This window comes from Struthio camelus, chromosome 3 (genome assembly GCF_040807025.1).
Source record: "Struthio camelus isolate bStrCam1 chromosome 3, bStrCam1.hap1, whole genome shotgun sequence".
Classification (NCBI taxonomy): domain Eukaryota; kingdom Metazoa; phylum Chordata; class Aves; order Struthioniformes; family Struthionidae; genus Struthio; species Struthio camelus.
The window spans coordinates 43,178,019-43,191,451 of record NC_090944.1 but is presented as its reverse complement, the minus strand read 5'-3'; the positions used below and the strand labels follow the sequence as shown (position 1 = coordinate 43,191,451).

General features: G+C 37.0%; 1 protein-coding gene across 5 annotated transcripts in view; it reads left to right on the top strand.

Annotated features, from left to right (window-relative positions):
* The window catches only part of COL12A1 (collagen type XII alpha 1 chain), a 106,284-nt gene that overhangs the window by 57,925 nt on the left and 34,926 nt on the right, over positions 1–13,433 (top strand). For all 5 annotated transcript variants that reach the window (XM_068937562.1, XM_068937564.1, XM_068937563.1 and 2 more), the window contains 12 exons: positions 733–862; positions 1,758–1,900; positions 3,434–3,563; positions 3,762–3,881; positions 4,516–4,662; positions 5,466–5,582; positions 6,069–6,215; positions 6,690–6,764; positions 7,310–7,449; positions 9,419–9,542; positions 9,746–9,889; positions 12,429–12,593. In XM_068937562.1, coding sequence (XP_068793663.1) covers positions 733–862; positions 1,758–1,900; positions 3,434–3,563; positions 3,762–3,881; positions 4,516–4,662; positions 5,466–5,582; positions 6,069–6,215; positions 6,690–6,764; positions 7,310–7,449; positions 9,419–9,542; positions 9,746–9,889; positions 12,429–12,593 — 1,582 coding nt within the window. The remainder of the gene's footprint in view (positions 1–732; positions 863–1,757; positions 1,901–3,433; positions 3,564–3,761; positions 3,882–4,515; positions 4,663–5,465; positions 5,583–6,068; positions 6,216–6,689; positions 6,765–7,309; positions 7,450–9,418; positions 9,543–9,745; positions 9,890–12,428; positions 12,594–13,433) is intronic.

The following is a 13,433-nucleotide window of genomic DNA, read 5'->3' as shown; positions in this document are numbered from 1 at the left end:
TTGAATATAAGAGAAGGAAACAACAACTGTTTATTAGGAAATGGTTAATTATGAAACTCAAGTTTTTGTGGTTTTAGCACTAAACCATCTATTTACCTCAAATCATTAGCGTTTAAGTAGGACTTCGTGAGCAGTGAAATCTGAATATCAGAATGAGTACAAATTTGCTCTCCACGTGTATTATAAGAGGTCTTGGATTTGTGTAGAAATGGGTACAGTCTTAGAACTAGACCTGTGAAGGTACTCATACAAAATATACACCCATATGGTACATGTGGAGATGGATCTGTTTACATGTATTAAAGTGTTAGAATTTTTAATGACACATTCACATCTGTAAAGTGTACCTGTATAATCCTTCACACACAAGTGGGAACCTGTCTGTTGTTACCTGTTAGGAAATGTCCTTCATATGTCAGTGAACCATGATAGAATTTACTTTTTTATTTGGGTTACTGAATGTTTCTTCTTTTTTCTGTTTTCATGTAAAATGTGAAAAATAACAACTCTATTTGAAGAATGAGAACTCCTTATGTGTTTGCCAATCTTTTGTAGCACCTGCTGTTGAAATTTTATCAATATTAATTGATTATTTTAAACTTGTATTATTTTTCTCAGAAAATACATGTTCGGGTTCCCAAATTTTCTTTATTTCATTCAAATTTCTCATTCTAACAAGACATTGTATGAACTGAAGTTTTTTTATGCAGGTTCCTTTTGTTTCCATTGTAGATTGTGGTACCAGCCAACACTCGTGATGTGATGCTGGAGCGCTTGACTCCTGACACAGCTTACTCAATAAATATTATAGCTCTGTATGCAGATGGAGAAGGAAATCCAAGCGAAGCACAGGGAAGAACATGTAAGAGGCAATACTTCCTTTGGGAAATCTATGTCAAGATTTGGTGTATTAAGAATTTAGAAAGTTGGTTACAATCACAAATAGTGTAAGCCATTCAGTGCAACTCTGAGATCAGTGCAACTGAATTATGGCTGAAACTGTTTATAGGCCTTTCTGGAAGGGAGCTGTTGTTATGTTATCTGGCAATTGTGGCACAAGCATAATCACTGAACTCACTTTCGTGTGTGAAATAAATCTAATTTCAACATACGTGTTTGAGAGTGCAAAAACTGTTCTTTAAAATTTAATTGCAGCTAAATACCTAATTGTCTTTCCGAAAGCAAATAGCACATTAAGATGGGTAGAATTTGCTGTTAACAGAAAAAAAATTATTGTACTTCATGTTTTGTGTCTTACAAAATAATTGTGTATGTGGATGTCCCCAGATGTTTGTTTCTCTGGAGTTGCCTAAACACCAAAACCTCTTTGTTACAACTTAGCTTGCAGGATCTGAGTATGCATGGTGTATTTCAAATTCATTCAAGAAATAATGTGTTGAGAACTTATCTATGGCATTCATATGCCACCCCTCTTTTGCTGCCTCTGTGCCTTCTTTATTATATCCCCAAATGCGTGTGAAATATATTTATATAGATATTTATATAGATGCTCATCTTCCACGTCCCTTCAATGTTCTCTCCTTTCCATTCTGCTCCGGTTCTTCTAGTTAAGGTCCTATTTCTATTTAAGACCTTCAGGTAGTGCTGTATTATCAACTAAATATGCCTGTATATGCTTATTCTAGGTTTCAGAAGCACCTTTAGCTTCTGCTCTAGGGCAATACCTGAATCAGTTAGAGTTACGCTGGACTGGAGGAATCGTGCTTTATATAGCATTCTGTATTTTCTTTCTTTAGTGCCTCGCAGTGGGCCAAGGAATGTGAGGGTATTTGATGAGACCACAAACAGCCTTTCTGTACAATGGGACCATGCTGATGGACCAGTCCAGCAATACAGAATCATTTATTCACCCACTGTGGGAGATCCCATAGACGAATATGTAAGCTCTGTGATTCCTTAATAAATACTGAGATGTTTTCAGTTTGTTTAGGCTACAGAAAGAAAAATATACCTGTTCTACATGTAGCATACGTTGGCTGCTTTATGGGTGGTTTGGTCATTGTTGTTTAAGAGTCACTGATGCTGGTAAGCCATGGTTTGTTTAAAACAGTTTGTTTCACAATGTTGGAGTGCATAAACAGTTTAATGAACCAAGCCAGGTGTAAAATAATGTTAAAAGTGTGAGTCGTCATTAATCAGAAGGCTTTGAGCAGAACCTGCTTCCCACATTTAGTTCAAACACTTTGCTATGGTGAATAGCCATTACTTCATATTCTATTCAATATGAAGTCATTGTGCTAAGATATAGAATAAATATAAGTCTGCAGTTTATAAATTGAAGTGAGCTGGCCAAGTTGGTTTAACTGAGAAAGCAGTGGTAACTTTGATTCAGCATCTAACTTACTTTCAAAATGTTCAGTATGAATTTTAAGTGTTTGTGTTTAATTTCCTGCAGCTTAATCGTAGCACAAGTTAATCTGATGTTTATAAAATTCTCTGAGTGTTTATAGCAAAGCCAAACTTAGATCCCATAGAGGTCAATGGCAGAATTCCTGCTGACTGCCGCCAGCCAAAATTCAACATGGAGAGCACCACCTAAATGCTGCTATCGCTTATATAGTGTTGTGTAGGACATACTGAAAGTTCACTGGTTGAAAATTCCCTTCTGAAACTGTTTTTCAGTGGAGGAACGTGTTTTAAACACACATAGCTTTTCTGCAGAAAATGTTGGACATTTCATAAAAACAGCAAGTCTCAAACAACTGAAAATTTTTGTCAGTTAATAATGGAAAATGTTGGCTGGGGCATGCTTTAGAGATACCTTGAGATACTTTCTGCAGTTTCAATGCTATATGGCCTTTTTATGGAGCAGCTTGGCTTTTTAGATTATACCTAACTTTTGGTTATAAGGGAGCTATAGCGCATAGCTGCCACAGGAAGCTGTTGGTTGCGTAAATAGGCAAGTTTTTACATACTAAAATATTTAAGGCTTCCTTCTTAGTTACTGCTGTTTCTGTTAGGAAAATGATGTCCTGATTTGAGGACGATGAAGAACCAACAATGAAACTGATGAGTAGTGTGAATGGCTTTGCCTTCCCACCTCATTTCGGGAGCTTTTTCTTCTCTTTTTCTGTCTCTGAACACATCATCGCAACTTTCCCCTTTCTATGAGGGAACAGTACTGAAATCTAGGTGAGGAATGGCAGCGACTTACTCTGGTGTGAGGGTAGGGACCAAAGAGTCAATTTGCATTATATTTTTACGCCAGCCACAGTGTTTTATATTTTAAAGCAGCACGTGCTTGTATTTGTTCATGGGCTGTAACCATTAAGATACACTGAGTGATTTTATCTACAGTGGACATAATAAAAAGTGCTAGGTGTTGAACACATTTTTAGTTCCAGTTACTGTCGTTATTGGTCAATTGCCGTGCTATGGGCATATTTACCTCTATTTCTCTCATATGTTCTAGACAACAGTTCCCGGGATAAGAAATAATGTGATACTACAGCCGCTGCAGTCAGATACACCATATAAAATTACTGTTGTGGCTGTGTATGAAGATGGAGACGGTGGACAAGTGACTGGAAATGGAAGAACTGGTAATTTGATTTATTACTTTGTATTCTTTTTTAAATTTAAGATATAGATTGCTTGAGCACTCCAACATTGTTAAGGTCTCATTATGCTAGTAATGTGTCTAATATGATTCTTTCCCTACAGAGTTAAGTTATAAGTTTATAGAGGTTGAAAAACAGTCACTACTCTAATTAATTAGAGTATTTTTTCTTTCTTTTCAGTTGGCCTACTTCCTCCTCAGAACATGTATATATCTGATGAATGGTACACACGATTCAGAGTTTCCTGGGATCCTTCACCATCCCCTGTTTTGGGCTATAAAATTGTGTATAAACCAGTGGGTAAGGAAACCTGTTCATTGTGAAGAGAGCGCTTTCAGAATAGTGAATGGATAATGGGAGATCAGAATAGAAATCAGGTGTATAGTGAAAACATTCGTGATAAACGATTTATTTATTTCTATTGTTTACTGGATTTGATGCAAGCTTAGGTCTTCTTATTACCAGTATTTCATAAGAAGTACAATCTACTAAATACAGTGTTTCATCCGTTCAATTACAGAGAATAAATTGCATAGTTGAGATTTCATGTGGTGTCTAGATAAAGTTCTGGATCAGACTTGATTTTCCTCTCATTAATACCTCTTGTCCTTCTGGGGATATGGGCTGGTGTATGTGAGATGAGTGTTGGACAGGCATTTTGGAATTAAGGTCCTTCAAAACTTTTGTTTTATGAGAGAATGGAATGATAAACATAGCTTTCTAGAAATTAAATTAAACACAAATATTGCACAGTAGTTTGTGAACCTTTGTGTGTTCTGTTTGCAGTAGTCTTACATGCTAAAATTAGACAATTTAAGAAATGATTTTTTTTGTTTTAATAAACAAGACTAACAATTAAAGACATTAAATAAAGCCGATAATTTTCTAGCTCATCTAATCGTTAGTCTTCTCCTCTTGCTTCCCTTCATTTAAGGTTCAAATGAGCCAATGGAGGTTTTTGTTGGAGAAGTGACTTCCTACACCCTGCATAACCTGTCTCCCAGTACTACTTATGATGTGAATGTTTATGCCCAGTATGACTCTGGAATGAGCATACCTTTGACAGATCAAGGCACTACCTGTAAGTCAAAATGATTTTGTTATAGTCATGCTAGATTCATAGGCTGATCTGAGATAATGTTGATTGAAGAGAGGATTTTTAAGGCTGGTTGTTAGAAGGTCTGAATATGGCAATGCTTTTTACTTGTCCATGATGTAGGTATTAAAAAATTAAGCTTGGATAATGTAAATATCGTTTTTAGTAATATTTATATGATACAAAATTTTCTAGTGCGACTCCTAAAATTTTATTTAGCTATGGTTGGGGCCAATCTTGAATTGTGTACTGCAGAATCAAACCATGCCGTGCAGGTTTAGGCTTTTTGCTGCCTCTGATCATGTCTCACAAGAATGTCCAGTGATTGAAACTTAACCATTTCAGTAGGGAATGATTTTGTTGATGACCTCAGTAAATAAGCTTCTAAAAATTCTTACATTCAAGACGAATTAAACATCCAGACTTTTGTTGACTCAGTGCGTTTTTTTTCCATACTGCTGTTAAGTATAAAGAGATGGACTCTGGCTTTCAGATGTCTCTTATTTTATGAAGAACTCCATTTGCTTAGTACAAAAACACATAAAATGGATTATTACCTAATAGGAAAAGGTTATCAGCCTTTGGATCTTTATAAATAGCTAGGCATTTGTAAGGCATAACAGAAAATAAAGAGATTTGACTAGAACTGCTTTTTTCATCTATGAATATTTAAAAAAATCAAGTTATGGACCAGCACTACTAATATAATTTTCATTTTGACCTTCTTCATTAAACATCCATTACATAATATTTCCGACAGGGTAGTTTATCTGTTTTTCCATTTACAGTGTATTTGAATGTCAGTGATCTAACAAGCTACAAAGTGGGTTGGGATACTTTCTGTATCCGATGGTCAGCTCATCGATCAGCAACTTCCTATAGACTAAAGCTAAATCCAGCTGATGGTAAGTGTATTTTGTTTTTTGATTTTTCTGGGAACAAAACTGTTTTATTTCGGTGGTGGCACCTTGTATTTAGTATGGTGGCAAGACTCCACCAGAAGTCATGCTGCATGTGGTTGAACTTTAAAACTCTGAACACAGACTATTTTTCTAGTGGTGAAAAAGCTGCAAGAGGGAGTTAATGCTGCTTATTGTAATGTTACCTTTCATTAACGGGAATCTGCTAGTTACCACAGTTCTACATGGAGAATAATCGCTCTCCGGTATGCTCCAGGGTGCAGAGTTCTCACAGCAAAATCTTGTCTCAGAAAGGCTTTTAAAATTTCCTTTTTAAAGAGCCTGTTTTTAAAGGCTGCTTTTTAAAGACTGCGGTCCAGTCTATTCCACCCTCCTCCCTAGAGGTCTCTTAATTTCTATGCTTATTTACACGTATATTAAAAGGGAAATACTATCTTCTAACAGTCTTTCAATTGGGCTTGATTTTAACAGGATCCAGAGGACAAGAAATCACAGTACGTGGATCAGAAACGAGCCACTGTTTTACTGGCCTGTCACCAGACACAGAATACAATGCTACCGTCTTTGTTCAGACCCCTAACCTTGAGGGACCTCCAGTCTCTCTGAGGGAGCACACAGGTAGATAACAGATACCGTGAACCTTAAGTTTTGGCTACAGAACTTGTCTTCTTTTGACTGTTGAACTTGTCTTGTTCTGAAATGCCTTTCAGTACTCCCAAGTAATCTTTCCTCTTCCTCTGATTGTAATGTCAGCTGGAGTTTGCGAGGGAAGGAGAGAAATTCTTATGCTTTTCTTCAACCTAAGTATTTCCTTGCATTTAGATGAGAAAATGGGAAGCAGTGTCGGAGTGGGCCGTTACTCAGCTTATGTAAAGTTGTTCCTCTGTTATAATTGAAGTCATGTACCTTTGTGATAAGCAGTTATAATTTCATTACTTTTGTAACACAGGAAATTTTTCTTTGCTAATTTTACATTGCATCGGTCAGTAAGAAAGAGTTTGATTCTTTCTTCAGTAATATAAAACATAATCTAGAGTTTTTCCTTAAATGAAAGAATTAATATAGGGTCAAAAAATGTTTATTTTCTTTCAGTCCTCAAACCTACAGAAGCACCAACACTGCCGCCTACGCCTCCTCCACCTCCTACAATCCCTCCAGCTCGGGATGGTATGTTTATTTGTAGATTTATTCAATATTTTTACATAGCTGCTGCACTACTTCAGGGTTTAATTCTGTTTTTCATAAGTTGAAACAGATTTAAAGCTAGCACTACCTGATAGGTAATGAAGTTTGAGACCTATTTCCTAATGCCGTCCATTCACTGTAGAGTTTATATTATCCTAGGTTAGGATAACAAGATGCATAGATTTGGGGGAAAAAAATCATGATATTTATAGCTTTGCATCAAATTTATGAGCCTTGCCTTCAGAGGACATATTTTATATTGATTGCTCAGAAAAAATGGCATTTAAAACATTTGTATTTGCTTCTTGAGCAAATTTTATTTGAAATTTTGTAATAAATGTGTTTGTGTTGGGTATAGGCGACCTGCCAGATCTACTGCATGATAATAGAAGTTCGCTGAATATTTGTCCCTCCTGAATTTTCAAATTTTGAAATAATCTATCTCCTTTATTCCACAGTGTATGAATAATGATGATTCCACAGCTATGAATGATACGGTTTAAGTGTTCCTTTTCTTTATCTTTCAGTATGTAGAGGTGCCAAAGCAGACATAGTATTCTTGACTGACGCTTCCTGGAGTATTGGTGATGATAACTTCAACAAAGTAGTGAAATTTGTTTTTAATACAGTAGGAGCCTTTGACTTGATTAATCCTTCTGGAATCCAGGTGGGTGTGTTATTCCCCTTGAGTACATTTTGGAGGGAAACTAAAAATGAAGCTGAATCATTGAAGTCACGTGTGAATTTTCCTTTCTTTAGGACTTCTGCCAGTTTTTTTATTGGATTGTTGCACAGTGCATGTGTATGTGTGTGTGCGTGTGTAAGGATATGTGAAGTCTATGGGGTGTTCTGTAAATACAAAGAGAATCCACTCTGTCCCGAGAAGTTACTATTCTGAATGATAAAAGTTGAAGGAGCCTGTGGGAATCCTACAGGCAGAGAAACTGGGGTGATGTATCTTTAGCTTCATGCTTTTGTTTCTTTGTATAAGGCATTAACACTGACCTGCTGCCTAGTTGTTATAAATTAGTTTTCATCTGTGTCATATTAGAAATCAGTTTTGAAGACAGAGTAAGCTTTGAGAGGGGGTTATATTTTAGTTTCTCAACTCAAGAAAGGAATCTTGTGTGTGGAAGAGTTCAGCTGGCTTGCCATTAGCCTCATCCGATCTGGCTGCCTAGAATCCCACTGCAGTAGGTAGGTAGAACCTGTTTGAGATAGGCACTTCCAGAGGTCAGTTCATCCCATCGTAAAGATAGATAAAATGAGTCCACTCCACAGTGGGCCTTGTGAAAGTATGGAGAAAAGTTAGTCCTGTGAATGAATTAATGCATCGTTAAAAAGTAAACAGTAATAGCTAATGAGGAATAGAATTTCAGGATTTCTGGGCCGATCGTGGCTCTGACAGAGCCCTTTTTTGGGAGACTTCTTACTGTAAGCCTTCCACCATCACCATTTTTCTCCTGCTTGTGGGAAGTTGGATGAGAGTGCTGCCTAGGGCCCCATAAATATCTCTTTCACTAGAGGAAGTGACTGACATGAGACAATTACTTAAAAAGCATTTCTGGAGCATTGCAATGATCTGCAGATGCAATACAATTTCCTTGGTTAGAAGGCTGAAGGGGATTTTTGTAGAAGAGTGTTTTTTCTAGTAACTGTAGAAGCTATTTATATTGCTCATGAACTACCTTTCCTCTTCCAGGCAGATCTTTAGACCTTTGCTTCCCCATCTTTAACTCTTTGGGCATATTTTTGAGGAAAAGGGACTCCTCATGCTCTGCTTTGTCTCAGAAATTCTTTGTCCTTTCTGGCTCTAATATGCGGTCAATAGCTTTCCTTTCCATTTGTTTGTTTGGTTTTTATAATTTTCTTCCTGCAAATTTCTATTAGTCCCAAGTCTAGAGATGGAGAATGCCTGATATAGGGGGCAGAGAAAAGTAACTGTTAACATTTAGAAAAATATTTGTCACATGCCTCTTGAGTTAGCTGTGGCATTCTCAGTTCTTCATCTTAGATATTAATAATTAAAAAAGGGAATTTTACTTCACTAAATGGGAAGCTATACATACAGAGAGATATCCATGCAGAATCAAATGAGTATGGTGCTGTAATACTGTAATTGAAACAGAATATGTGAAAGGAGCAACATGAAATAATGTATATTATATCTGAATTTAAAGAATGATTTCAGAATAAGTGTTCAGTGGTTGTATTCCAAGAGTTCAGGCAAGAAAGTATACAATTTTTTATGTAGCCAACTTCACTGGCGTTGTCACATAAATTGTTAAATTCCTTTCCGTTTCTTAAAAAAAAGGCAAAAGTTTTGTAGACAGTATACACCTGCTCTGAAGCAGAGAACAGGTACTTTGTCTTTCATCATAATTATAGCAGATAACTAATCATACCTATTTAAGTCCTTATCATATTTTATCCACTAAGGAGAAAGAATGAAAAAAGTATTGTATGTACACAGCTGTGAGGATATCTATGTATATAAATATGCTTGTGTGTGCATATACGTATATAAGGATTAATTATTTAATGCTTACTGATCTTCTGTAATACGTATTTCATTAGAGAGAGCTTCTCTGAACACAGAGGTGTGAGACTGAACACTGTGTTACTTTCCATTTCAGGTTTCATTTGTGCAGTACAGTGATGAGGCAAAATCTGAATTTAAACTGAATACATTTGATGATAAGGCCCAGGCCCTTGGAGCTCTTCAAAATGTTCAGTACAGAGGTGGAAATACGCGGACAGGTAATTTTCAGCTCTAATCATATTTCTTTAGAATAAATTGTTTCTGGAAACTGCCTCATTATCCTAGCATTGCATGGCAGAAGGTTTAGGTTTTTATGTCCTTCTGTTTTAGTGTTGTGGCTATCATCCTTTCAAGGTAAAGTAATGGATTTATATTCTTGTGGATAACATGGCTGACTCCTTATTCATTGTGCGCTTTGCAGGCAAAGCCCTCACATTTATCAAAGAAAAGGTGTTGACTTGGGAGAGTGGCATGAGGCGAGGTGTTCCCAAGGTACTCGTTGTTGTCACAGATGGTCGATCGCAGGATGAGGTGAGGAAAGCAGCAACGGTCATACAGCATTCTGGTAAGCAATTCACAGTACCTAGCTGTTTCATTTCCTTAAGTGTGAAGCAATACAGTTTACAAGTGGTGTGTCAATTATCTGAGAATTCTTTATTCATCATTTATGGACTAGAAACGTGTGTTTGGAATGGCTCAAAACTATTTTAAGAATTTAGATTCCGTGGGCCAGACTTGCTCCTTTTTCTCTCTCCTCTCTGGAAATGGATCTGGCTTCCAAAGGCTTTCAGGGAATTCCTCGTGTACGTCATTTAGTAGAGCTGCCTTTCAATCACTTCTTCTTCCTCCTTGCTGTTTAGTAGAGCAGGCTTTCAACCACTTCCTCTTCCTCCTTGCTGTGTAGACTCCAGGATCATTATGAAGTGGCACTCCATTCTGGTGCTCTTAAGGTACTGGGCCTGGTTTTTTTGAGTTTCAAGCTGTGGCTGGCATAAGCTAGAGGAGCTTCAGTTAAAGGAACAGCTATTGCTGGAGCTGGATCTGAATGGAGTCCTTCAACACCTTCCAAGTTGAGAAACATTGCACTGCCTCTTTAAATTTCCTGAACGTGACTTATGTGTGACTGAGGATCTGTTCCTTCCCCTGCTGTGACTAGCCTCTCCTGAGATCACCCAGCAGGTCTACATTTTAGTGTATGAACCACCTGGAGTTCAGTTCCATGAGTAAGAACATGATATACGTCCTTACAGACATCACAGACTTGTAGGGCTTAGAGCAGACTACAAGTCGTCATCATGTTCATCTCTCTGATCTGAAGGTATCAACTCTATCTAGATTACTCCTAAAAATGTTTGGCTGACCTATTCATAAAAACATCTACAGTCTCCCTGGATAATCTGCTTCAGTGCTTAACTACACTTGTAGTTGAAAAGTTTTTCTTCACATCCCACTTAAGTGTATCTTGAAGCTAATGAAATTGCTTTTTTTTCTTTTCATGTCCCTAATTAATCAGGAAAGCAACTGATCACTATCCACCTTGTAACAGACTTTCATATTTCAAGCCTGTTGTCACTTCCTGTCTCCGTCTTTTCTTTTTCTAGACTAAATAAACCCTTTTCCTTCAACCTTCTTTGTTGATCAGGTTTTCCAAAACTCTTATCATTTTTGGTATCCTCTTTCCTGGCTTCAGTTTCTTTGCATCTTGAATGTAACACCCAAGACTGGACATAGTATTTCAGCCAAGGCCTCACCAATATTGGCTAGAAAGGAATAAATTATCTCTCATCACTTATGTGTGTCTGTTAATATACCCTAGAATGACATTTGCCTTTTTTGTAACAGCACCCGTTGTTCATTCATAGTCAATTTGTCATCAAGAACACCTTTTAAATTTTTCTCTGATGTATTGCTGGCTAACTAGTTTTTCCACATTTTATATGCATATATTTCATTTTTCTTCAGGCTAACAGTTGTATTTAGACAATCTCACCTTTGTTATCTTTCCATCTGTGGATCTCTATTGTGTAATTACTGCTGTGAGAGCAGCTTATGAAGATACACTTGTTTTAACTTTGACTTAGCTTGTCTGTGCAGCTTCTTGTCACTGAAATTTTGTGGGAGATTTTGATATTTAGTGTTGAATTCTGCAGAGACATTTTTTCTTCCCTGTTTTTTGGTATGGCAAAGAGAGGACAAATTATCAAGAGGAGGATTAGGCAGGAGAGAGGAAAGAAAGAAATGAGTCAGAAAGACGATTTTGTAAAGGCTAGAAGATAACAGGAAACTATAACTTGACATAAAAGGCCACTGGAAGCTATTATAAAGATTTGAAAAGGAAAATCACTCTGACAAAGGAAGATTATACCTTTACTTCTGGTGATATATGGTTAAATTCTAGGGGCTGGATTCTTCTCATTCAACTTTAGACATCTAACTACTCAATGTCTGGCCTGAGCTGGTCATCTAGGGTCCTTTTGTGGTCACTGAGAAGAGCAACAAATGGGTATCTACAGAACACAGCTTTGCCTATCTTGAAGTAAGCATCTTGGGGAGGTGAGATGAGCTGCATTCTGAATCTGTCTCTGTCTGATGATTTTAGGGGAAGCCTAAACAGCTAGCTTAGGCTTACTGTTAATTTGGAAGGTAAAAATTGGTGACTTGAACCCCACCCTAAGAGCAAGGAGGGAAACAGAGAAACATGAAAAGCAGGAGGTGGTAAGAGGTAAAAGATCAGATAACTGTAGATAGTGTGCACAGAGATTTTCGACACAGAATGGATCTGAGATACTGTAGAGTGGAGAAGATGATTGTGCATTTTGTGTGAAAGGGACTATGGAGCCAGGCCTGTGAGCATGGATAATGCCCAACAGCAGTCAATGAAAGGAGGAGGATGAAGTTTGAAAGAAAGATGCAAAAATCAATTTAATCCAACCTGAACTTTGACAAAGCGAAAGGATGTCCAGAATATATGCTCATAAAGAACGTCAGATGCAAAACTAGGTAGAGCATGAGAAGTCAATGACAGAGATGTTTTGTGAAATATTGACCTGGAAAATGGTAATGTGAATTTACTACATTTTGCATTATGAGTGCTACTTTTACAGGTTTCAGTGTCTTTGTGGTCGGTGTGGCTGATGTGGATTACAATGAGCTGGCCAAGATTGCCAGCAAGCCCAGTGAGCGTCACGTATTTATTGTTGATGACTTTGATGCCTTTGAAAAGATTCAGGATAACCTGCTTACTTTTGTGTGCGAGACAGCTACCTCAAGTGAGTAACAGACAATGTTTTCCCTTGTCCCCAAATTAGTACATTTGCTTACATCGTGCTACAGTTGTCATCCCATTTACAGTTCTTCAAAACAAGTGTTCATACAGAAAAATAAAGTTTTGCTATAATTACACATAGTTTGAGAGAGAAAGTTATTATTTTTATTTTGAATTAGTTATTATATTTTATGTAATCGTATTTCACGTTTCAAGATTCTGGTGTATCAAAAAGAGAGTAACGGTCACTAAGAAGTGTGCTTTAGGAGGAAGTAGAATAATGCCTAGTGAGACATGACAGGTCTCTTCCTTACCACTGATCTGGGCTCATTTAGAGGTACAGCTGAAGTTTGTGATGTCGTTTTAAAATTATCTAAATTAAAGTCCAGTTGTTTACTCGTGGCAAAAATGAAAAATTCTCAGGCCTGTCATGTGCAACTATGCTTCACCCTTACTGCTTCATCTGCAGGCTAGCCCTATAAATCTGCAGTTTTTCCTTGTGAATCTGACAGCTAATATGCAGCCTGACTCATGCATTAAATATCCATGGAAAGACTGTGTCATTGTGTCTATTTCTTCTTATGAATTGCACTCTTAAAATATTCTTCGGGTTCGTTTATTATTCCCTACAATTTGTCATGGTAGAAATATCTTACTGGAAGTAGTAAGTAAAGATTTTAGCAGTTCATCTACTGCAGAACAGAATACAGGATGGCAAATGTAACAAAAATTGTCTGATAATTAATAAGAGTGCAGCTTTTCAGATAACAAAACTTTCTGAAGTATGTACATATTCATATCATGTTAGGTTTTATTAGTTTGAATTTACATGTTGTTTCATTTC